The sequence below is a fragment of the Heterodontus francisci genome, chromosome 40, assembly GCF_036365525.1.
Source record: "Heterodontus francisci isolate sHetFra1 chromosome 40, sHetFra1.hap1, whole genome shotgun sequence".
Classification (NCBI taxonomy): domain Eukaryota; kingdom Metazoa; phylum Chordata; class Chondrichthyes; order Heterodontiformes; family Heterodontidae; genus Heterodontus; species Heterodontus francisci.
Window position 1 is genome coordinate 21170579 of NC_090410.1, and position 26464 is coordinate 21197042.

The 26464-nt window shown below is 43.7% G+C and overlaps 1 protein-coding gene across 3 annotated transcripts in view; it reads right to left on the minus strand.

Moving 5' to 3' along the window:
- The window catches only part of LOC137353138 (mitogen-activated protein kinase-binding protein 1-like), a 186656-nt gene extending 164596 nt beyond the window's left edge, over positions 1-22060 (minus strand). For 2 of the 3 annotated variants that reach the window (XM_068019174.1, XM_068019171.1), the window contains exon 1: positions 21686-22059. In XM_068019174.1, the coding sequence (XP_067875275.1) occupies positions 21686-21802 (117 nt within the window). In that variant the 5' untranslated portion in view covers positions 21803-22059. Of the gene's footprint in view, positions 1-21685 lie in introns of all 3 variants that reach the window. The other variant, XM_068019172.1, reaches the window with a different exon arrangement.
- Positions 22061-26464: the final 4404 nt, after the last annotated feature.

The window sequence follows — 26464 nt, forward strand, 5'->3', positions numbered from 1 at the left end:
TTTGCTGAGCTGCTTTTAGGTGTTCTTTTGCTACAGCACAGGCTTTAAAACGTCCCTCATGAAAGGTGGACACAGAATTTAGTAGTGAGGTTTCCGCCCTTTGATCCAGAAATTGTTGTTTTATGGTGCCTCTTACCTCATGTCCAAAAACGAATTCAAATGGACCAAAACTTTTTTTATTCATTCATGGGATGTCGGTGTCACTGGCTAGGCCAGCATTTATTGCCCATCCCTAATTGAGTGTTGTTGGAGCTGCACCCATCCAGGCAAGTGGAGAATAATCCATCACACTCCTGACTGTGCCTTGTAGATGGTGGACAGGCTTTGGGGAGTCAGGAGTGGAGTTACTCGCTGCAGGATTCCTAGCCTTTGACCTGCTCTTGTAGCCACAGTATTTATATAGCTATTCCAGTTCAGTTTCTGGTCAATGGTAAGACCCAGTTCCGATGAAGGGTCACTGACCAGAAACGTTAACTCTGCTTCTCTTTCCACAGATGCTGCCAGACCTGCTGAGTGGTTCCAGCATTTCTTGTTTTTATTTCAGATTTCCAGCATCCACAGTATTTTGCTTTTAATTTGATAGTGGGGGATTCAGCGATGGTAATGCCATTGAATGTCAAGGGGAGATGGTTAGATTCTCTCTTGTTGGAGATGGTCATTGCCTGGCACTTGTGTGGCGCGAATGTTACTTGCCACTTATCAGCCCAAGTCTGGATATTGTCCAGGTCTTGCTGCATTTCTACACGGACTGCTTCTGTATCTTAGGAGTCACGAATGGTGCTGAACATTGCACAATGAGCGAACATCCCCAATTCTCACCTTAAGATTGAAGGAAGGTCATTGATGAAGCAGCTGATGATGATTGTGCCTCGAACACTATCCTGAGGAACTCCTGCAGTGATGCCCTGGAGCTCAGATGATTGACATCCAACAACCACAGCCATCTTCCTGTGCGCTAGGTATGACTCCAACCAACAGAGAGTTTTCCCCGATTCCCACTGACTCCAGTTTTTCTTGGGCTCCTTGATGCTGTACACGGTCAAATGTCGCCTTGATATCATTTGGTGAATCTTTAGTAGCAAACAACAAGAAAGCTATTCCTTTATCCCAGTCCTTGGGGTAATCACAGCAGGATGCCCTGATCATGGTTGTCAGGGTTTGATGGCATTGTTCCAGAGCCCCTTGTGACTGTGGGTGGTGTGAAGATTTCAGCTGGTCAATACCAAGGCTTCTTGAAATGTTCAGTACATGAAATTAGTACGTTGATCGGACTGAATTTCTTTGGAGATGCCATATCGTCTGCCAAACTGGGTCAGCCCTTCGACTATGGCTTTGGCAATAATTCTCTTTAAGGGTATGGCTTCTGGGAATTGGGTGGTTATATACATGATGGTTAAAAGGTGTTGAACATCTGTCCTGGTTTTGGGTCGGGGTCCTATGCAATCGATTAGAACGCTACTGAAAGATTCCTTGAAAGCAATAATGGGGATCAGTGGAGCTGGTTTGATTGTGCGTTGTGGCTTCCCAACAACCTGACAGGTTTGGCACATCTTGTAAAAGTTAGTCACATCTTCGTGGGATTTGTGGCCAGTAAAAGTGTCGGCTTGCCCGGGTCTGGGTCTTTTGATACCCATGTGCCCAGCTACTGGGATTTCATAAGCAATTCTCAAAATTTCCCTACGATATTTAGGGGGAAATTACAATTTGGTGAACCACTGTCCAATCTTCTGCGGGTCACTATGGAGATCCCCATTTTCTCATCAGGATTTCATTTTTAGAATAGTAACACTCAGGCAGCTTCTCTGCCTCAAAATTGGCTATCAGCGTTTTTTTTAAAAAGCAGGGTCTATCTGCTCGGCTTCAATTCAGAAGGATATGTTGTAGCCCTCCCCTAATTCTCCAAAAAACAGTTTCAGCCAGCCAGACCTCAGGGTCATCTGGCAAAATTACTGGCTGAGCCTGCTCTGTTGGAGCTTGGACTGGGTTATTGCACAGGCAGGAAAGATTCCAGGAACTTCCTCCTGCATTTGTTCAGTCTTCCTGATCACATTTGGCTGGTCTAAGACCACTGGTGCTGCTACCACTTTACCTCCAGTCAAATCATTGCCTAGCAGCACATCTATTCTGGCCAGAGGGGGACTATGAACAATCCCTGCTGTAACTGGTCTAGATACGACGTCACACTGCAGGTGGACCCAATACAAGGGCACTGACATGTACCCTCCTTCAATGCCCCTCACCAGAACCTCGGCCTTTACCTAGCATTACCGATTGAGTGGTCCCTGTATCTTGGAGCAGGACAACGGATTTGCCTGTCTCATTAGAGGGATATGAGAGCACCTTTCCCTTTGAAACAAATTCCTGATAACCTTCAGGAATCTTTTCTATTTCTGCCACATCAAGGACAGTATTCTTTGAGGGGTTGATTACTGTGGTTAGGGTCACAGGCTTGGCTGCCTTGTTGCCTGCTTGGGCATCCTTTTCCAGGCTAGCCTCGTGAACGTCTACAAAACTTATGGGTTTCCCCTTTTAATTTCCAGCAGTTGGCTTTTACATGCCCCGCTTTGCTGTAATGGGAACATACAGGTCTGTGGAAAGCATTCCTGCCCTCTTTCTTTCTTTACTGGTGGAGCGCTTCTTGTATTCTTACTTTTGGTTCCCTTTTCACCCAGCACCTCATCTTTTATCATTGTTCCACTTTCTGTCCTTCCTAGACCTCCGTCGATTATTAGGAAGGGTTTTCCTTGAAAAAAAAAAAGAATTTACAAGTAAACTCAATCATCGGTCATCGCAGCTGCTACTCTTATGCTGATAATTCTTTGCTCCTCTGAATCTGTGTGTTAAGGGAATGCTATTTTTAAATTCTTCCAGTAAAATCACTTCCCAAATTTACATCTTAAGGGATCGGATGCAGAGTTTGAAAACCATATGCTTAATTCTTTCAAATTCGATAAAGCCTGGGCAAATCTTTTCCTAAGATTTCGAAACGGTTGCCGACAGGCTTCAGAAGCTAAATTGCATGCATTTTAATATTGCAGTTTTAGCCTTTTTGGAATCAAGGGAGCTTTCTTCTGATAACATGGAATGAGCTTCACGAGTTCTACCCACCAATTCGCTTTGAAAGAGGAGGGTCCATTATTCTTTGGGCCAGTTTAGCCTGCTAGCTATTTTCTCAAAACAGATAAAACAAGACTTGACCTCATCTTCATTAAATTTTGGCACTAACCTTGAGTGTCTCAGTACAAAGTTTTGCTCTGAATTGGGGATAAGGTTTGAGTGGCCTGGTGGCATTCTCACCTTCTGCTTGCAGCTTTTCTAACTCAATCTTCTTTCCCTCCTCTGCAATTGTAGTTCCTCTCTTTTCAACTGAAACTCTTTTTGAAGCTGAAACTCTCCTTTTTTCCTTTGAAACTGCAATTCCTCTCTTTTCAACTAGATTCTCGCTAGGATTATTTTCTCAGACTCCATACTTGTTTCTTCTGGTTCAGGGGCAAGATTAAAATGGCAAGCTAAATTCTTCACTATTTCAGGTTTATTGATGAAAACAGAAACATGTTGTCGAAGCTTTTCGTCTTGCACTCATCAGGACAATCTGCAAGAATGCCAATGTAAGGGAAAACAAAAAATTTATACTGCACGTGAAGAGTGCGCTGATTGGATGCCAAGTGAACTCTTGGTAGAGGCATTGCTATGGAGAATGCACCAGTTTAGTGACTGACAGTCAACTGCCAAACTTTATGTGAAATTTAAACCAGGCAGCTTGACTCTGATTGGTCAAGGCATTGCCCTGAAGAATGAGCCAGCAAATGGCTGTCACTTATTTTGTTTAGCTGAAACAGGCACAATGTTTGTACGTGTTCTTTCTGTCTGCAAAGAACAGGGCCCTGTGTATTAATACAAATAGATTCCAGGATGTGCAAATGCGCCACACTGCGAGCCCTATTGACAATCTTAAATTGGTCATCAGCGTAATTATTAGCACACTGAGGATTATTTAGCAATTCAATGCAAGTCTGTGTGGGTCTTTCCCAGCTGTGTTGGAATTTCTGTCTATGCGCTTCCAGTACCAGCTCATATGCATTTAGAATTGCAGTTTTAGTTTGTCCATAATCAGGAGGAACTTTCTTTTGATAAGAGCAAAAGCTTCACATGCACTACCCCCAAACTCACTTTCTAAGAGGAGAGTCGAAAATTCTTTCGGCTATTTTACCGTGGCAGGTATTTTCTCAAATGAGATCAAATACAGCAACCTCCTCATTAAATCTATGGATTAGTCTTGAGTGTCTCAACACAAACTTTTGCTCTGATTTGGGGATAAGGTTTGGTGGCTAATAGCATTTTCATTTTTGGGTTTGCAGTCTCTGTAACTCAATCCTTTGCATTGTATTTCCTCTCCTTTCAACTGAAATTCTCTTTCCTTTTATAACTGAAACCGTATTTCTTCCCTTTTCACCTGCAACTGGACTCTAGCTAGAATAATTTTTTCAGTCTCCGGTTCCATGTTGTACTCTTCTAGTTACAAGTTAAGTTTAAAATGGTTTGCTAGACTTCTCACCAGGTCAGGTTTCTTTGCTTTTTGTTTGAAAGTGATTCCCTCCTCTAGCCAAGCTTTTTAAAATCTTCAACACTTAATTTGTTTAACTGATCATGGGACATCTCTGCCTGCTCTACAAACTTCTTAGCATTAAATGTGGCCATGTCTTCTGTTTCTACCACTGTAGAGAAAAAAACCCAGAAGAATGCAAGAAAACCAGTTTGTTTATTTTTCCACTGGGCGGCACAGTGGCGCAGTGGTTAGCACCACAGCCTCACAGCTCCATTGACCCAGGTTCAATTCTGGGTACTGCCTGTGCGGTGTTTGCAAGTTCTCCCTGTGACCGCGTGGGTTTTTGCCGGGTGCTCCGGTTTCCTCCCACAAAGACTTGCAGGTGATAGGTAAATTGGCCATTGTAAATTGCCCCTAGTGTAGGTAGGTGGTAGGGAATACTGGATTACTGTAGGGTTAGTATAAATGGGTGGTTGTTGGTCGGCACAGACTCGGTGGGCCGAAGGGCCTGTTTCAGTGCTGTATCTCTAAATAAATAAATACATTTTAGGAGGTCAATTTTCTTCCCGTTTTCCAAATCCCTCGTTTGGCTGGTGGTGCAGGTCCTGACTTCGAGCCCCCAATTTGTTACAGCCACGTGGTGTGACGTGAGTGGCTCCTCACCTGACCACAGCAAGTGCAATTGTATTAAGAGTTTAGCCCCTCCACATTTTAGTTCTCAAACAAACAAACTGTGACAGGTTTTCTTGTAGGTTTTGAAAACAGAAAGACAATTGTTTATTGATCAATATGCCTCATCTCAAAATTGTCACAACTGCATCCACTCACTCATTTGCTCGCGTGCACACACATACATGAGACAGATAGAGAAGGGAAAATGGAAGGTAGTTTTCAGTGGGGGGAAAGGTTAAGATAAATCTATTGAATTCTCTTGAGAATCAAGTTCTAGATGGATGTATGCCTGACATAATTATAGATTTCTCTCTTGATTAAAGGTTGTGTTGAAGATGGTGGGTTACTTCTAGCTCTCACTGCTGTATACAGTACATGTCGGATTTTTTTCCAGTAGGGCACTGTGATTCCTGACTTGATTGGAACTCCAGCTGTTACAAGTAGTTTCACCTTCTGGATCAGTGTCTCTTGTTCTGTGGCTGTTTTTTTTAAGGTTAAACTGGGTCACCTCTCACCTCCTCTTTTCCCATGGTGACTGCACAATGGATCAGGACATGGCTACTTCACACCTCCTTTGTTTCAGAAGACTACATTCAATTCTGGAATGCTTTTAGGATAGATGTAAGGCGAGTTTCATTAACACCTTTTGGCTTTGAAGATTTGTCCTTTGTTTTTTGAGACTGTTTGATTACACAAAAGGCCAACCCGCTTTTTCGTCAGTGGCCATTTTGGATTATTATTCATTTTAAAAATAAAGGTTCATTTTTTAAAGGCAAAGTCATATTTTCATAACTGTTCAGTGTTAGTCCATCATGGTTGTACCACTGCACTTCTGGTGTGCGTGACAGGGTAGATAAACAGCAAATGAAATTTAATATAGAAACTGAAGTGTGATAAGGAGGCCATTATTTCTTAGAAGCAGCAGCAGGAAGGTAATATTAAATTTATCTAGGACCTTGGACCACACTTGGAACATTAAACCGAGGCTCAGTACTCTTGACAAGGGTATAGTTACGACCAGGTGAGAAAGGGGTCTAGGGTTCCCTCAGCCTCCACCTGGTCTTACCGTAACAGGGTTTAATTTTAAACTCACCGTGTTTTTAGCTCCCCCTTGGTGAATCCTTGTTCACTGCTTTCCAATTATAAGGCAAAGAAACCAGTCAAACAGGTTCTCTTTGGTTTAAAGAAAAAAAGGTTGAACTTTATTGAACTTAAACTAATTCGATTTACACCTATGGATACGCCACACGCCCATACAAATGTGATACACACATATAGATAGAGACAGAAAAGAGCAGAAGAAATAAAGTGGAAAAGTTTGAGGCAATATGTGAAGATGGTTTTGGTTACTGTTCTTCGAGCTTGCTGTACAATCCTTGATTGTAGGTAGATCTTGCTTTTTGTTGGGGCCCAGTATTCTTCTTAAACTGTGTTTGATGTAGGAGACTTTTCTCTCGAGGTTCACGTCTTCAGTGGATTTGGAGTTCTGTGAGAAAGAGATGGGAGCAGACAGGAGAGGCTGTGGTGAGCCAGCCAGGAGAGGTCTTTACAGCCCAGGAGCAAACAGTCTCTCTCTCTCTCTCAAACTGTCTGTGCAACTCAAAAAAACTCAGGTTGCCCAGCAGGTTAGCCATGTGGTCCAAACAGCTAGTCACATCGGTTTGTGGATTCGGTCATCTTAGTAGTCATCCTGGAATATGAGCTTCCTCACCTTCAATGTCTGGTGATCAAAGTCCATTGTGGGTTGAATGTATCAGGGAATGGCCCTTTGTATCCACAAGCACCGTCTGTTGCTATGTAACTGTTTTTTCCAGCCACGGCTGATCTGTTTAACAAGTCATTTCCTCGCTCCAGCAACAGTTTAAAATCAATGTTCATATGACAAAATTAATGTGCCTCATTCTTGGCAGGTGGCAGTCTGCATGACAGTATAAAAAAAATGGTTCTAAGTCAGGTAGATGAAGTCAAGATATACATCAGCCATAACTACATTAAATGGTGGAGAAGGCACAAGGGCTGGATGGCAAACTCCTGTTCCTATGCATAAAAAGATCCAACTGCAATATTCAAATAGTAAATTTTTCCATTATCCTCAGTAATAGTCATAGTCATAGAGATACAGCACTGAAACAGGGCCTTCGGCCCACCAAGTCTGTGTCGACCAATAACCACCCATTTATACTAATCCTACATTAATCCCATATTCCCTACCACCTACCTTCCTTCCTTAATCACTACCAGAAACAGATTAACTGGACACTTTTGTTTTATATATGTGCCCTTACCATGAACAAACTAGGTACTTATGTTTGCTTATCTAACAATGACTGCACTTAAAGCCATTATTTTTATATACATTTGTTCTCAGGACATGGGTGATGCTTGCAAGATCACAATTATTGCCCATCCCTAGTTACACTTAGGAGCTATTGGTGGACCTTCTCCTTGGTGCTCGCACAACGGGGTTAGCTAAGAAATTCCAGGATAGTGCACGCCTTGGAAGGAAACTTCATCGTCATGGAGTTCTCACTATACATTGCTATTCTTACTCTTGTGATAATGGTCACGGGGAGGGAGATGATGTGGAAGTAACTTTAGCAAATTGCTCCAATGTTTGATGCAGATTGTATATACTAGAGCCATAATGAGCCAGTGCAGGAAGGGGTATAAATAATATCTAGTGGCAGGGGCCATCAAGTGAACTGCTCCGTCCTGTTCGTTGGGCTTCATGTGCTGTTATGGTTGCTCCCATTGTAGGAAAGTGGCAAGTATTCCAACACAATGTTGACTTGACCCCTTGTTGACGACCAAGAGATCAGTCAGTCATTGCAGAGTACCAACCTCTGCTCTGCTACACAGAGCATTAACATGGCTGGCCAGTTAAGCTGCTAGTCAATGGTGACCCTCCACCCCCCCCACCAAAGATGTTGATGGTGGGATACTCAGCAATGCTAGCCCAAAGGGGCGTGGGCGAGTTTTGTCTTGTTCAAGATGGTCATTACTTGATAGTAATGTAATGTAAATGTTACTTGGCACTTGTTACCCCTGGAGGTTATCAGGGTCCTACTGTAGGCTGTCATGGGCTGCTTTATTCATTCTGAAGGACCTTGGAGTGTCCTGAGGACACAAAAAAGGCACTATATAAATGCACATTAATTATTTTGATCTTAATTGTAGTTCCCTACATCAGTCTATTAAATAGCAAGCTTATGCTATCACCATCTGCCTTCAAATATTTACGACTACACTACAATGCCCTGGAGACAGGAAATCACTCCCATTCCCTTGCAGTTGTACTCATCAACCAGCCACAAGGAAACAAACAAGCGTGCATATAAGTGACTCATGTCATGACTCTCCAGCACCTCAATCAAGACATAAGAAATTCACTACGACCAGTCACAGAAGACAGACCATACCCTACCATTCAAGCACATAAAACAATGCCAAGCCACAGCATCACCCTTCTGTTGGCTACGAACTCTGTTACTAAAAATTATCTAAATTTAGAACTAAAGAATGAGCACTTGATTATCCCTAATGGCTTAAAGGTAAATCTACTTGCTTAGTGTGTTACTGAACTAAACAAAACAGAAGATCCCTGAAGCACACAGACTATAGAGTGCCAGGTTCAATCTGTGTTATTTTGCAATTCCATGCTAGAAAGCGTGCATGTAAACAGCAGAGAACAGGACTGGACTAACGTACGATGCCCTCTTTAGTTGTAAACTACATGTACATGAGTTAGTTTCACATGAGCAAAGAACATTTGGATAAAGTACAGAGAACAGAATCTCGGAACATGAACAGAATAGTTTCAAGGTTCTTGGAAAAATAAGGCACCAATCTCAGCTCAGTAACATGCTTGAAACTGCAAAAATCACCACTCTGAAAAGAGTCAACTCTCTTTTACTTAGATTATACACAGAACAAAACAACTGGGGGTGAATTCCTACCAAAAGCCTTTTAAGTTTAGTATCAATTAATTTTTCTGCTCTTTCCCCATCAGAACTTCCATTACCACTGCCAAGTTTTACAATACAGCTCCTAGTCATGCAATCCAAAGCCATTTTACAATATCATGACTTGCTTTTATAAGTAAAAAATAAAGGTTTTTGTTGAGAAACCTCTCACACTCGAGCTCTTCTGTTGCATAAATGGTCACCTCTTCCTTTCCTTCATATCCCAACACTCATCAAATATTATAAATGAAGATCATAGTTCTTTTCACTGAAAGTTTATTTTGATTTGTATTTCAACACCAGAAACTTCCGTATAGATTGAGATAAGCAGACTAGCATGTCAGAAAGGTAGAACATTTCTTGAGTGCCCGGAATAGTATTCTTCAGTAATACGTCCTAGAACCAACAAGGAGGCATGCCACATTAGAATTAGTAATAATGAACCAGACATAGTCAAAAGCCGAACAGTGTATGAACATTTATTTAATAGCAATCACAAAATGACTGAGTTAAACATAGTATTTGAAAGTGAGATTTAGGTAAGGCTGACTTCGATGCGATGAGATAGCGACTGTCCACAGAAAACTGGGCAAATCTGTTAATAGGTAGAACAAGAGATGATCAGTGGGAGGTGTTCCAAAAAGAATTTGAGATACAGAACCAGGAGCAAGAGCTCTCCTTGCCAAAAAAAGACAGCCATGGACAACTGAAGAGGCAAGAAACAACATAAAAGAAAAAGCTTACATAAACACAAAATAAAAGAAAAATCACAAACCCTAACAAATGGGAAAGATACAAAGGGTAACAAAACAGATAGTAAGCACTACTAAAAGGAGTATTAAAAAAATTTGCAAGGGATATCAAAATCAATTTTTTTACAATTAGGAAAAAAGGTGGTCAGGAGCAATGTAGGCTCCTTGAAAACTGATAACCCTGATTTTCTTTGTTGTATATATTAATGATTTGGACTTAAATGTAGGAGGCATGATCAAGAAGTTTGCAGGCAACACAAAAATTGGGCGCGTGGTTGATAGTGAGGAAGGAAGCTGTAGACTGTAGGAAGACTGGTCAGGTGGCAGAAAAGTGGCAAATGGAATTCAACTGGTAGAAGAGAGGGGTGATGCATTTGGGGAGGTCAAACAAGACAAAGGAATACACAATAAATGGGAGGATATTGAGAGGTGTTAAGGAAGTGAAGGACATTGGAATGCATCTCCACAGGTCCCTGAAGGTAGGACAGGTTGATAAAGGTGGTTAAGAAGCCGAGGTATAGAACACAAGAGCAGGGAGATTATGCTGGAGCTATACAAAACACTAGTTAGGCCACAAGTTGAGGACTGCATGCAGTTCTGGTCACCTCATTACAGAAAGGTTGTAATTGCAATAGAGAGGGTATAGGGGAGATTTACGAAGATGTTGCCAGGACTGGAAAATTGCAGCTATGAGGAAAGATTGGATAGACTGGGGTTGTTTTCCTTGCAACAGTGGAGGCTGAGGGAAGATTTGATTGAGGTGTACAAGGTTGAAAGGGGCCTGGATAGACAGGATGGGAAGGGCCTATTTCTCCTAGCAGTGGGGTCAGTGACTACAGGGCATAGATTTAAAGTGATTGGTAGAAGGATTAGATGGGAGATGAGGAAAACATTTTTTCACACGGAGGGTGGTAGGGTTCTGGAACTCACTGCCTGAAAGGGTAGTAGAGGCAGAAACTCTCATCTCATTTAAAAGCTGTCTGGATATGCACCCAAAGTGCTGTAACCTCCAGGGATACAGATCAAGTGCTGGAAAATGGGATTAGGCTGGGTGGTTTGCTTTTCGGTGGGCACAGACACGATGGGCAAAATGGCCTCCTTCTGTGCTGTAAATTTTTCTACATTTTCTAAATACTCTAAATACCTGAAGGGGAGGAATGTGCAGGGAAATGGGGGATGGCAGGGGAATGATAGTACATGAATTGCTCCTTAGGAAGGTCAGCATGAACAAGATGGGTGGAATGGCCTTCTTCTGTGCTGTAACAATTCTATGATTCTACATTATCAATGAAAAGTAAGGAAATAGTGAACATGCCAGACATCCCAAGGAAACTATTATTGAATCAGGGTCACCAAAATTAAAGTAAGCAAAAACAACAGCAATGAAGAAAATAATAGTACAAAAGAGTTACAAATCCCCTGGACCAGCTGGTTTCCATCCCAGGGTTTTAAAGGAAGTAGGTGAGAACATTGCAGATGCCCTAACTATAATCTTCCAAAATTCTCCTGACTTGAGAACTGTTCCATTCAATTGGAAAATTGTGCATGTCACTCTGCTATTTAAGAAAGGTGAGAAGAAAATCAGGAAATTATAGACCAGTTAGCCCAACATCTGTTATCAAGAAATTATTGGAGTCTATAATTATGTCCAGACTGGCCAAGAGAGTGTGGGAAAATGGCGCACTGACACGGAACACAAAAGTCCGAGTGTATCAGGCCTGTGTCCTCAGTACCTTGCTCTACGGCAGCGAGGCCTGGACAACGTATGCCAGCCAAGAGCGACGTCTCAATTCATTCCATCTTCGCTGCCACCGGAGAATACTTGGCATCAGGTGGCAGGACTATATCTCCAACACAGAAGTCCTTGAAGCGGCCAACACCCCCAGCTTATACACACTACTGAGTCAGCGGCGCTTGAGATGGCTTGGCCATGTGAGCCGCATGGAAGATGGCAGGATCCCCAAAGACACACTGTACAGCGAGCTCGCCACTGGTATCAGACCCACCGGCCGTCCATGTCTCCGCTATAAAGACGTCTGCAAACGCGACATGAAATCGTGTGACATTGATCACAAGTCGTGGGAGTCAGTTGCCAGCATTCGCCAGAGCTGGCGGGCAGCCATAAAGACAGGGCTAAATTGTGGCGAGTCGAAGAGACTTAGTAGTTGGCAGGAAAAAAGACAGAGGCGCAAGGGGAGAGCCAACTGTGCAACAGCCCCAACAAACAAATTTCTCTGCAGCACCTGTGGAAGAGCCTGTCACTCCAGAATTGGCCTTTATAGCCACTCCAGGCGATGCTTCACAAACCACTGACCACCTCCAGGCGCGTATCCATTGTCTCTCGAGATAAGGAGGCCCAAAAGGAAAGGATAATTAAGAATAGGTGACTGAACACTTTGAAATTTTGCAGCAGATCAGAGAGAGCAAACATGAATTTGTAAACGGTAGATTAAGCCCAAATAAACTAATTGAATTTTTTGAAGAGGTGACTCAGGTAATGGACAGGGGAATATCTATGGATGTTATTTTTATGGACTTCCAGAAGGCTTTTGATAAAGGCCCTCATAAGAGGTGGTTGCGAAAGTTGAAGTTGATAGAATTGAAGGCAAATTACTTCTGGTTAGGAAATTTGCTGATCGGCAAGAGACAGAGTAGGGATAATGGGCAGGTAGTCTAATTGGCAAGATATGACTGGTGGTGTCTCGCAAGGATCGGTGTTGGGGCATCAACTACTCACCGTATTTATCAACTTAGATGATGGGAGAAAAAGAACATTCCAAATTTGCTGATGACAAAGATATGCGATATTGTAAGCAGTATAGATGCAAGCATAAAATTACAAAAAGAGATATTGATAGATCAAGTGAATGAGCAAAACTGTGGCAAATGAATTTCAACGCAGGTAAAGGGGAGGTCATCCACTTTGGACCTAAAAAGGATAGAACAGGTTCTTTTTAAAGTGGTGAAAAGCTAGAAACAGTGGAGGTCCAAAGAGAGCTAGGAATCCAAGTATACAGGTCATTAAAATGTCATGAACAGGTACAGAAAATAATCAAAAGCTCTAATGGAATGCTGGTATTTATATCTAAAGAACAGGAATACAAGGGGTTGAAGTCATACTACAGTTATACAAAACCCTGGCTTGATCACACCGGGGGTACTGTGAGCAGTTCTGCATGCCACACCGTAGGAAGGATATAATGGCCTTGGAGGAGTGCAGTGCAGATTTACCAGAATGATACCTGGATTCCAAGGGTTAAACTAAGAGCAGAAATTATACAAACTAGGGCTGCAGTCCCTGGACGTTACACTGGCAGCAGTGTGTACCATCTACAACATGCACTGCAGCAATGCACCAAAGCTCCTTAGACAGCACCCATGACCTCTACCACCTTGAAAGTCAAGGGCAGCAGATGCATGGGAACACCACCACCTGCAAGTTCCCCTCCAAGCCACACACCATCCTGGCAGCAGTTCAAGAAGGCAGTTCACCACCACCTTCTCAAGGGCAATTAGGGATGGGCAATAAATGCTAGCCAAGCCAGCAGCACCCACATCCCATGAATGAATTAAAAAAAATTCTGGTAGAACTTTGGAACTCTATTCTGCAAATAGCAATTAATGCTAGATCAATTGTTAAATTTTAAATCTGAGATTGACAGATTTTTGTTAACCAAAGTTGATGAGGGATATGGGGTAAGGAGAGTAAATGGAGTTAGGTTGCAGATCGGCCATGATCTCACGAATGGCAGATCAGGTCTGAGGGGCTAATGGCCTACTCATGTTCCTAGGTTCCTATGCCTGAAGCACAATGGTCAAAACACCACCCTCATCCATGAAAAGTAACACAACCCATTTTCACACCACCTCTTCCCACTGCAGCCCCAAGCACTCCATCCCTCTGAAGGTATGAGGGTGCACAGCAGCTGGATGCCCCTCCACCACCGATTGAGAGAAAAACTGAAGTCAAGTGATTTGCAATCTGCTAACCTTCAGGTAAATTCCTGCCAATGAGCACTGAAATACAGGTCAGATGCCATCTTACTGTACGTGGAGTGCTGCATTGGGCCCTAAAGAAATGGTTGTTAATGAACCCCTAAAAATATACTTCGGGCATTTGTTAAAAAGTGACTTAGAGAACGGCTGCCAGTCTGCATTAACGACGACAGGAATTGTGCACTACCAAGATCCAAAGATAAACAAACATAACGCTAAAAGGTTTTCTGGGGTTTGTGTTGTCAATCAAATGGCGGGTTTATACTGTTTTCTTCCAAAAGAATGCTTGATAACAAGGTTAGGAAAATTAAAGAGTTTCAAAGATGTAACAAAACTACCTCACAAAAATATTCTCCATTCTTGATATATTGCCTTCAAATACTTCTTACAAAACGTTTATTTCCAGGTTTGAGAACTTTAATAATGAGGGAGACAGCAGCAGTGTTGTTGTTACTAGACTGGTAATCTAGATGCCCAGACTAATCCTCCAAAGACGAGTTCAAATCCCACCACGGCAGTTAGAGGAATTTAAATTCAATTAATAAATAAATCTGGAATAAAATGCTAGTCTCATTTATAATTATGTAACTGCTGGACTTGAGTAAAAATCGATCTGGTTCACTAATGTCCTTTAAATGGAGGAAATCTGCCATCCTTACCAAGTCTGGCCTACATGTAATTCTAGACCCAGTGCACTGTGGTCGACTCTTAACTTATCTCTCAAATTGCCTAGCAAGCCACTGAGTTGTATCAAACCACTACAGAATAGTCAAAATAGAATAAAACAGGACTAACCACCTGGCATCAACCTAGGCACCAAAGTGACATATGACACCCTACCCAGTCAACCCAGCAAAGTCCTCCTCACTAACATGTGGGGACTTGTGCCAAAATTGGGAGAGCTTTCCCACAGACTAATCAAGCAAGAGCCCAACAGTCAAAGTAACATTACAGCCAATGCCCAAAACTCCTCCATCTCTATTCCAGAGGTGGAAGTACAGTGTATACAATCAGGAGGGAGTGGCCCTGGTAGTCCTCAAGTTGATCTGGACCCCATAAATAGGTCAATATGGGCAAGGAAATCTCCTGATTACCACCTACCACCCTCCGTCAGCTGATGAATCAGTACTCCATGTTGAATACCACTTGGAAGAAGCACTGAGGGTAGCAAGGTCACAGAATGTGTACTAGGTGGGGTGGGACTTCAATGTCCATCACCAAAAGTGCCTCAGTAGCACCAATACTGACTGAGCCGGCAGAGTCTTGAAGGACATAGCTGCCAGATTGGATATGCAACAGGTGGTGAGAGATCTAAAAAGATAGAAAAACCTACTTGACCTCGTCCTCAACAATCTACCTATCGCAGACGCATCTGTCGATAACAATATTGGTAGGAATGACCACTGCACAGTGCTTGTGGAGACAAAGTCCCGTCTTCACAGTGAGGATACCCTCCATCATATTGTGCGGCAAAAATGGGATACTCCGACCAGATCTAGCAGCTCACAACTGGGCATCCATGAGGCCCGGTGGACATCAGCAGCAGAATAGTATTCAACCACAATCTGTAACCTCATGGTCCAGCATATCCATCACTCTACCATTACCATCAAGCCAGGGGACCAACCCTGGCTCAATGAGGAGTGCAGGAGGACATACTGAAAAATGAGATGCCAAACTGGTGAAGCTACAACACAGGACTGCATGCATGCTAAATAACAGAAGCAGCATACTACAGAGAGAGCTAAGAGATCCCACAACCACTGGATCAGATCAAAGCTCTACAGTCCTGCCAAATCCAGTCGTGAATGCTGGTGGTCATTTAAACAGCTAACCAGAGGAGGCAGCTCCAAAAACATCCCAGCCCTCAAGGATAGAGGAGCTCAGCATGTCAGTGCAAAACACAGGGCTGAAGCATTTGCATCCACCTTCAACCAGAAGTGCCAAATGGATGATGCATTTCAGCCTCCAAAAGGTCCCCACCACGATAGATGCCGGTTTTCAGACAATTCGATTCACTCCATATGATACCAAGCGACAACAGATACTGCAAAGGCTATGGGCCCTGACAACATCCCAACTGTAGTGCTGAAGAGTCGTGCTCTAGGACTAGCCATGTCCGAAGCCAAGATGTTCCAGTACAGCTACAACACTGGCATCTACCAAACAATGTGGAAAATGACACAGGAATGTCCCATCAATAAAAAGCAGGACAAAATCCAATCGGCCAATTACTGCCCTATCAATCTACCCTCAAACATCAGCAAAATGATCGAAGATGTTGTCAAAAGAGTTACCAAGTGGCATTTAATTAGCAGCAACCTGCTCACCAATGCTCAATTTGGGTTCCACCAGGGCCACTCAGCTCCAGATCTCATTAAAGCCTTGGCCCAAACATGGACAAAAGAACAGAATTCCAGAGGTGAAGGGGACAGTGATTGCCCTTGCATTGATGGCAGCATTTGACTTCGTGTGGCATCAAGGAGTCATACCTAGCACAAAGGAAGATGGTTGTGTTTGTTGCAGGTCAATCATCTCAGCTGCAGGACATTACAGCTAGAGTTCCTCAGGGTACTTTCCTAGGTCCAACCATCTTAAGTTGCAAAGATCTTCCCTCCAACATAGGTGAGGTGAGGATGTTCACTGGTGATTGCAATGTTCAGTACCGTTCACAATTCCTCAGACACACACAAAGCAGGCCGTGCCCACATGCAGCAAGACCTGGACAACATTCAGGCTTGGGCTGATAAGTGGCAAACAACATCTGCACCACACAAGTGCCAGGCAATGACCATCTCCAACAAAAGAGAATCTAACCAACTCCCCTTGACATTCAACAGCATTACCATAACTGAATTGCCCACCCTCAACATACTGGGATTACCATTGACCAGAAACTGAACTGGACCAGCCATGTGGTTACAAGAGCCGGTCAGAGGCTGGGAATTCTGCAGTAAGTAACACCTTCTGACTCCCCAAAGCCTGTCCACGAGTCAGATGTGTGACAGAATACTTTCCACTTGCCTGGATGGGTGCAGCTCCAACACTTGAAGTTCGACACCATCCAAGATAAAGAAAAAGCAGCCCGCTAGATCAGCGCCCTATCCACCTCCTTAAACATTCACTCCCTCCAACACTAGCATACAGTGGCAGCAGCGTATACTAGATACAACATTCACTGCAGCAACTCGCCAAGGCTCCTTCGACAGCACCTTCCAAACCGCAACCTCTACCACCTGAAAGGACAAGGGCAGCAGACACATGGGAATGAGGTCTGCTCGGGTATAAAATTGAAACCCAACCCGGGCCCGACCCGACTGCAGCCAACCCGAACCAGGCCTGAGTCCTTTAATTTTTTTTCCTGCCCAATCCGACTGGACACAAATATCACAATAAATTTAATGACATCAAACATGTTACTGTGCTCTACCTTGTCCAAATGGTAATACTTGTGATCCTGTTCATCTGTTTCAGCAGCAGGCTATTCCTGCAGATGAAGCTGTGGGGAATCACGGGTGAGCCTGATCCCGTGAGTTCCCAGAGGCAGCACTGCCCAGCCCGACCCGACCTAAGCCCGAATGCTGGACTCGGAACATAGAGCCGACCTGAACCTGGCATGTAGTCAGGTCTAGTAACCGGGCTTTATGTGGAAACACCACCACCATGTTCCCCACCATGCTGACTTGGAACTATATCGCCATTCCTTCACTGTCGCTGGGGCAAAAGCCTGGAATTTCCTCCCTAACAGCACTGTGTACCTACCTCACATGAACTGCAGTGGTTCAAGAAGGTGGTCACCATCACCTTCAAACGAAATTAAGGATGGGCAATAAATGAAGGCCTTGCCAACACTCACATCCCAAGAATGAATAAAAAGAAACTAAAACCCTGAGCAGAAGCACACAGGTCGAGAGTAAGCAACTGCTAGACCACAGTAATGATCACAAGGGGTTTGAAAAAATCTAATTTATGAAAATTAACTTGCATTTTCATAGAACATATAAAGTAAAAAAATGCCCATGGCACTTCAGATAGTTTTAGTTTTAGAGATACAGCACTGAAACAGGCCCTTCGGCCCACCGAGTCTGTGCCGACCATCAACCACCCATTTATACTAATCCTACACTAATTAGTTTAAAGCCATTCTAAACCAGCACAGATTTGCAGGGGTGACCAAAAACTTGGTTGAACAGATGAGTTTTGAGGAACACTATAATGAGGAGAGTAGAAGAGAGGGGCTTAGGGAGGACGTTCCAAAGACAGGGACTCAGACAGCTGAAGGCTCTGCCACCAACAGTGCAGCAATTGAGTCGGAGGGGATACACAATACAGTAGAGTTAGAAGCTGAACAGAACTCTGATTTGCAGTCTGTTACAATCCAATTCAGCCTGGTTCACTTCTCTGGCCATAACAGCAATGGAATCAGTGGCAAGGGAGTAAATTTTGTAGTGTGTGCCATACATGATGGCTTTAAGGGGGAGGGACAGATGAAGGGGGGCCGGGGGGGGTGGGTGGGAGAGAGAGTCATATGCTTCCAGCACAGCAGGCCATAGGACAGCACAGTGATTAGCACCGCAGCCTCACAGCTCCAGCGACCTGGGTTCGGTTCTGGGTACTGCCTGTGTGGAGTTTGCAAGCTCTCCCTGTGACCGCGTGGGTTTCCTTTGGGTGCTCCGGTTTCCTCCCACAGCCAAAAACTTGCAGGTTACTAGGTAAATTGGCCATTGTAAATTGCCCCTAGTGTAGGTAGGTGGTAGGAGAATTGAGGGAAGGTGGGGATGTGGTAGGGAATATGGGGTTAATGTAGCATTAGTATAAATGGGTGGTTGTTGGTCGGCACAGACTCGGTGGGCCGAAGGGCCTATTTCAGTGCTGTATCTTTCGCTGACTAACAAGTCCATTGCGGCTTTTCAAGGAGCTATGCAGTCAGTCCCATTCCCTGGCTCGATTCCTATCGTTCTGCAAGTCTATTTCTCTCAGGTGGCCAGCCAACTTCCTCTTAAAGTCATTGATCGTCTCCACTTCCACCACCCTTGTGGGCAGCAAGTTTTAGGTCATTACCACCTATGTAAAAAAGTGCTTCCTCATATTCACCCTGCATCTCCGGGTACTGCCTGTGTGGAGTTTGCAAGTTCTCCCTGTGTCTGCGTGGGTTTTCTCCGGGTGCTCCGGTTTCCTCCCACAAGCCAAAAGACTTGCAGGTTGATCGGTAAATTGGCCATTATAAATTGTCACTAGTATAGGTAGGTGGTAGGGAAATATAGGGACAGGTGGGGATGTTTGGTAGGAATATGGGATTAGTGTAGGATTAGTATAAATGGGTGGTTGATGTTCGGCACGGACTCGGTGGGCCGAAGGGCCTGTTTCAGTGCTGTATCTCTAATCTAATCTAACCTTTTGCACAAAACTTTCAATCTGTGTTCCCTAGTCCTAAACGTGGGGGGAGGAAAAGAGAACGAGACACACACACACAGTATGGGGAGAGAGTTCAAGGTCTCTCCTGACAGTTGGCAGATGGAAATCTATCTAGAATACTCTGCATCGCTACATCAATTGTGTGGGCAGAGATTGACTACTTATACAAGCAAAAACAATGCCAGCTATGTCACTAAATCGGTCTTCACTATAGTGATGGGAAAGCAAGTCAATAAATTAATCTTCTCATTTAAAGCTTCTGCACAAAAATGCACATTTGATTGTTGTTTTTATAAGCAAGATAAATTTTTAATGCCCTTATCTTTCGAAGTTTGTTCACCGAATCCCCCGGGCTGAGCAAAAATCGTAATGCGGCCCTCCGCCCAAAAAGTTTGGACAACCCTGGGTTATACCATTAAAGGGTGGGGGAAGAGGTAAATAAGTCAGCATGAAATTTGTTAAACAAAAGTAACAATATTGTATTTCAACACAAGCCAGATCACATCACTGGTCTGAATTTGTGCAGGACCTTTCAATATTTGCTGCCTCCCCATTCACTAGGTAAGTTCCTAAATAATGTCTGAATTGTGATGGAGTTTCAGCAGTTCCTACAAAAAGTGGCAAAACATCTCTGTTGAATACTTGGAACTCAATAATGCTCATTAGATTCATTCTTTTTAATTGGTGTGCCCAAAAGACTTGGGTACATAGTTAAAGAATTACTTTAATATGCAGCCTTCGTATCCTACAAGAATCATACAGAAGGAGAATATGCAGCTGATCGCATCGTATCTGTGCCAAATCTTTAAAGGTACCATTTAGTCCCACTCCCTTGCTTTTCCCATTAGCCTTGCAATTTTTGCTTTTCAAGTACATATCACATTCCCATTTGAAAGTTAGGATGGGATCAGATTCCACCACCCTTTCAGGCAGTGCATTCTAGATCACAACACACTGCATTAAAAAAAAATCTCATCTCACCTATCGTTATTTTACCAATTACCTTAAATCTTTGGCATCTGGTTTCCAATCCTCCCACCAGCAGAATCGCCAATAAAATACATAATAATGCTCACATAGCAACAGGATGTATCTAAACAGGAAGCAAATGTACTGTATAGCATTTTTATATCAAGGTCAGGCATATGATCATTTCACTGCAAGCTTACTAAATGTTGCTGTTTAAATTCTGCAGCCTGTGATGATATTAGCTTCAAAGGTCACATTCATTTCTAAAAAAAAGTCAGAGTTCATGGAGAATAAAGCTTGGCAGAATAAAAAAAAAAGCTTGGCAGCAACAAGGAAAGTTTAACTCCGAAGGAATTAGATGAGTCAGTATTTACGAAGGGGTTACCACCAATTTGGACAGACTTTACAGTGATCAAACTTTATGCTGCTGCCTCATGTGCATGAACATCCTGTTTACATTAAACTTGCCAATGATGCCCACAGTTTGGAAAGTAACCCTTTAATACTGAATGGACAACTTTCTCCTGCAACAAAGATTTTCAGAGGAGAAGTCTACAAAAACACTGCAGAGTTAAAAACAGAACAGCTGGAAGTTACACAGCAGGTCCTGCCACACCCAAGGGCAGAGAAGACGGATTCTCATTTTGGATATGGATTCTCTGCCAGTTATGTCAAATGACAACCAAAATCTTTAAACTGTGAAACAGAAAAGGCAAGGCCTGTTGCTGGGCTTTTCCTTAAGTTTTTTTGCTTATTCACCTCTGAAAATAATCGCATCTAATGTATGGTTCCTCTCTGGGGTCTTTGGTCAACTTTATTAGCCAGGCAAACAAGGATGACCAGCACTATACATCCTCTGGGACCCCTTCAATTGCATACTGTCAAACATCTGAAACGAACTGAAATTGCATAAAACTTTTACAAACGGAAACATCTCAAAACTGCTTCACATACAATTAATTACTGGGAAGTCCAATCACTGGATGAAAACAAACACTAAAACTATTGAAAAAAATAAAACTCCATTGGTTCTGCCTTTGTCTCTCGCCCACCCCCGGCCCCCGTTTCTCTCCCCACGATCTCTGTCTCTCTCCTAATTCTAAACAGGATAAATTTCCACGGCTACGGTAAAGGGCAGGAGGGTGGGATTAGCTAAACTGCTCTTGCAGAGACTCGATGGGCCGAACAACCTCCTTCTGTGCAGTAACCATTCGACGATTCTATTTCCCTCCTTCTCTAGTGAATGTGGATTCATTAATGATTGTTAACCCCAGATCCCTGCACACAGGATAAGGTGCCACAGCCCAGCTCTCTGACCCTTGACCCTTGCCGATGACCCCCACCCCGGCCAGTCGGCCTGTGACAGCCCTTACCCGCTCAGAGACAGCCTTGGCCGTCGATCGGGATCTCCTGAGGTTGAGCGCAGGTGGCGAGCGGAGCAAGTTCTTGATGCGGCTGGTGATGCTGCTGCTTCCTGCGGCGGTCGCCATTCGGTAACTCGCGGCTTCCCGGGGCCCGAACTCCCAACCGTCGAAAACTTTCCAAAAACAAACTTAAAAAAAGAACACGAACCTCTTCCCCTCGCTAACCCGGGAGGACGCGTGTGCGCCACCGGTTACATTCGAAAAGTTTTACAACTATTTTTTGTTTGTTTATTTACTTCAGCCGCCTCCTTAACCTCGCGCACTCACTGACTGAGATTTAAATTCCAGCCTCTAACGGCCACTCCAACTGCCGGCGCAGCGCGCGGATTCAGTTCAAACTCAAACCACGACAGACGATTGGAGAAAGGGGAATGATTGACAGGTTGGGTGTCCAATCGGCCGCCGGACCCCGAACAACCCGCCCACTTGTCCCGCCGCCTCTGGATTTTGGAACTGGTGATCGGCTGAGATGTGATTGACAAATAAATAAACCAATAGCGTGCCCCGGTATGTCCTGTCCTCTGAAGTAGCTGATTGGATAAGAGGGGATTGACTCGCTCAGCACCGACAGAGTCCCGCCTTCTCAACCTGACCACAATAGTGATTGGGTTACAACCGAATAACTGACATGTGAACGAGCCAATAGACATTCGAAAACTTAGTGAGTAACTTGTGCTTTAAGTATCGCCCCCACAACAATTATCTCTTGTTATAGGTCAATTCAGTATGGGAGTGCAGTTATATTCGTAGTGCTCATAACCATTCCTTATGTGGGAGTCTTGAGAAAGGGGCCCATTCAGCCCATATTGTCCTGCCACCTTCGAAAAAGGAAGATTTGCATTTATATAGTGACTTTCACATTCACTGGCTGTCCCAAACCATTTTACACCCAATAAAATACTTTTGAAGTGTAGTTACTACTGTCGGAAACACAACATCCAATTGTGTGAGTTTCCCCCGTTCCCCCATCTGGAAAATAATGCAGAGTTGCCCCCGTTTCTCCACCACCCCCCCCCCCCCCAAGTATACACTGAATGCAGAGTTGACCACTACCCCATCTAGATACTCAAAATGCACTGGTGACCCCGCCCCCTCCTCAGTGGCGCCAGCTTCCCCTGGACAGGAAAGTGAAGCTTCGTTTGTGGCGCACATTATTCTGAGGATCGGGAACGGATGGGAAGATTGCGGTGGATGACATGGTAATATATAGAGTCATAGAGTTATACAGCACAGAATCAGGCCCAGCATGTCTGTGCCAGCCGTTTAGCACCTATCTATTCTAATCCCATTTTCCAGCACTTGGCCTGTAGCCTTGTATGCTATGGTGTTTCAAGTGCTCATTTAAATACTTCTTCAATGTTGTGAGGGTTCCTGCCTCCACCACCTCTTCAGGCAGTGTGTTCCAGATTCCAACCACCCACTTGGTGAAAAAAAATTTCCTCAAATCCCTCCTGCCCCTTACCTTAAATCTATGCCCCCTAGTTATTGATCCCTCTGCTAAGGGAAAAGGTTTCTTCCTATCTCTCCCATCAATGCCACTCATAATTTTGTATACCTCAATCAGGTCCCCCCTCAGCCTTCTCTGCTCTAAGGAAAACAACCCTAGCCTTTCCAGTCTCTCTTCATGGGTGAAATGCTCCAGCCCAGGCATCATCCTGGTGAATCTCCTCTGCACCCTCTCCAGTGCAATCACATCCTTCCTATAGTGTGGTGACGAGAACTGTACACAGGTATTTTAAATATTCTAACTAGGGTCCCGTCGCAGAGCGGCCGCCACTGAGCTTCCCTGCCACCGGGAAGATCGGCCTGGCCATCGCGGCATTGGGTTCTGTAGTGGCCACTGCTGCTCCGATTCGCTGGCTCCCTCCCTTCACCCCCCGCACCACAGAATCCGACCTCAGGCCAAGCACACGATCTGGCCCTATGTGCCACTGTCCAGCTGGAGGTAGGTAAGAAATCTAATTCCCCATCACCAGAAGATGCACTTACCCTCTGAATTTCCCTCGTCTCTACCCATGCTTTCATTTTACTTCTGCCCTCACAGTACAGTTGAAACTGGGAACTGACACATGTAACCACATGTGTAGACTTGGGGGTGAGATATTGCAGAATTCCAGGATTTGGAGCAGAAAGGAAAAGGGATATAACATGCCAAAAAAAAATTGCAGGGAGCACATCTGCCACAATTTGCCCCTTGGCCCAGCAGTTACATTTGTGCTGCATTCTACAATTCGCAGGGCAGTATGTTGCTTGGCAGTCCCAGGATGAGTGTCTTTCGGATTCCAGAATAGCAGTATATCCAAGTTACATATTAGCAACAACACCAGCAGCTTAGAGATACAGATGCAGAATCCCATTAAAAAAAAAGTTCCTGCATCAGAATTTGTTTGTTATGTTCCAACACAATTTCTGAACATAATTGGTGCAAGTCAATGGCAAAAAGATCAACTGGTGATTTCTCTCCCACTTTGTATTTTATTATATAAATGAAAGATGAAACTTGTATCCAAATTTGGAACTGTCAACAACAGAGCAAGGCTATTGAGTGTTAAGTGTGTGGCGTCACTGCCTGCTTTTTTGCCTGATTGTACATAGATGGTCAAAGGAAAAACAGTTCAACAGAATCTACAGATTTGATATGGGTTAACAAACAGTACTGAATCACAAAATAGGAACGCTTCATTTTCTCGACTGCAATAGCATGACATTTTACTTAAATTCTGTTATGCTATGTTTTTTTTTGGTAGGTAAGTAGGGTTTGTCAGTTCTGGTTGAATGTATTTCTGGAAATTTCATGACTGCCTGCTTCCAATTGCTCCACCCCACAGTCACGCCAGTGGTTGCCAACACATCCATCCTTGCCTTCCCCACAGCCAATTGGGAAACAACACAGTCTATTCAATACCTGATTGGATGATTCTTGATGTCAGTCAAACAGCCCTTTTCCCAATCTCCAAAGTTTTTGTGACAAAATGGTACAAAAAATTAATCTTTTTAAAAAGTGTCTAAAATTTTTCTCCTGAGTTTCTCTCAGCTGAGTCCTAGAAATTAATCTTCAATTCCTGGAGACCTGAGGCCAATCCTGTTTAGCATCATCTACTCACTACTTCCTGATTCACTTTGTTGTTACTCTCCCAAACCTCCATAGTCCAGGCAACTGACGTGTATGGAAAACTGCTACTTTGTTTAAATTGAGCTGCAGGGAAACTTGTAGCGTTTTTATTTGGCCAATTATAGGTGCACACCAGATCCCCAAAAGGGCACATCCTGCTTACCCAACAGAGAACTTAGTTGTAGATTGTCAGGGCATATATTTAGGGACTCCCAACTGTGCAGGGGCACTGAAGTTGAACCAGCTCGAAAGCTGCGCAGTTCACCAGAAATGCATCCTGCAGCTTGCCCAGTGTCGACCATTCAGGCATCGCCTGGTAGGGTTTTCAGTGAGAGAACACTAACTTTTAAAATTGAGAACCTAAATGAAACTCCTGAGTGCAGAACAAATGGAGAGTTGGAAGAGTAAGAACGAGGCGCATCAGGGAGTAGTGAGTAGATGACGCTAAACTTGTGTTTGAATAGGCTGTAGATTGTAAGAGGAAGAAGGGACTACCTCTGCTCCACATTTTCAATCAAACATTTAACAGCATTGCCTGGAATATTGAGCACAGCAATTCTGCTTGCAGTTGGGTAAGTTACCTAAGGGGGTAAGGAAGTGGTTGCAGTGACATGGAGAAAAAGGAATAAAGCCTGATTGTGCAATGGATTTAGGGAGGGGCAGACTGCTGGTAGTTCTCACCGGTCCTTGCCTGGAGCAACATTTAGGAATTTGGTACAAATACTGCCCATTGCCATTAGCCAGGAAACTATCAGTAACCAGCCCTTCAGTTTACCAGTATCAGTACTGTACTTGTGAAATCATTGTATGTAATTAAGGGGAGAGGGTTAATTTTCTCAATGTAAAATTGAAGACTGGCTGTTTTTGTCATAATTGACAACCTACTGATGAAATTATAAGTTTCAAAACCATGTGATTCCACAATTTATTTATCAGTTCAACTTGCGAATTAAAGGAAGAATTTGTGTCGCGGTAGGGAAGTAGTTAAAGTGGCTGAGGCCCCTGTAAGATGCTGTGTTAGGCTGTGCCAATCATTCCAGTGTCAAATCCTGAAAAAACACTGTGTTTACAGGGATGGTGCAAGGAGTCTTTGTGCTGATTAATCGTGATGCCACCGTCTGAGTTTAAATATCCTATTTAAAACAGATGATTCATTTTTAAAACAAACCCCATGTGCTTATTTGATCAGTCCTTTGGCTGAAGTTTTGTAAGATGAGAACATCTGGCACGGAAGAGAAAATGGGTTGGAAGTTCTCTCCCTGCACGAGGGTTACTCTGCTTCAGCAAGAAAACTAAATCAATACGAACTCAGACTGCAGGCAGACTCCACTGTACAAAACACAGTGAACAGTATTGCATTCATTCATCCTGCTGGATTGGGGTCAGGGAGAGTGAGGGACAGAAGAAAAATTAAGTGAAGAACAAGTGTTTGTGTCAATTGTTGCATTCCTTGAACTCAAGGTTTTTTTCTTGTAGAGTTGGGGGAACTGGATGGCGTAGGAGGATATTACGAGATGTGCAAACCTCTTGGCTCAGTGGATGGTACATGAAGTTCAATTAATAGTCCCATCCTTTGCAAATGCAGTCTACTGATAATTCAGCCATTCCATTTGCAC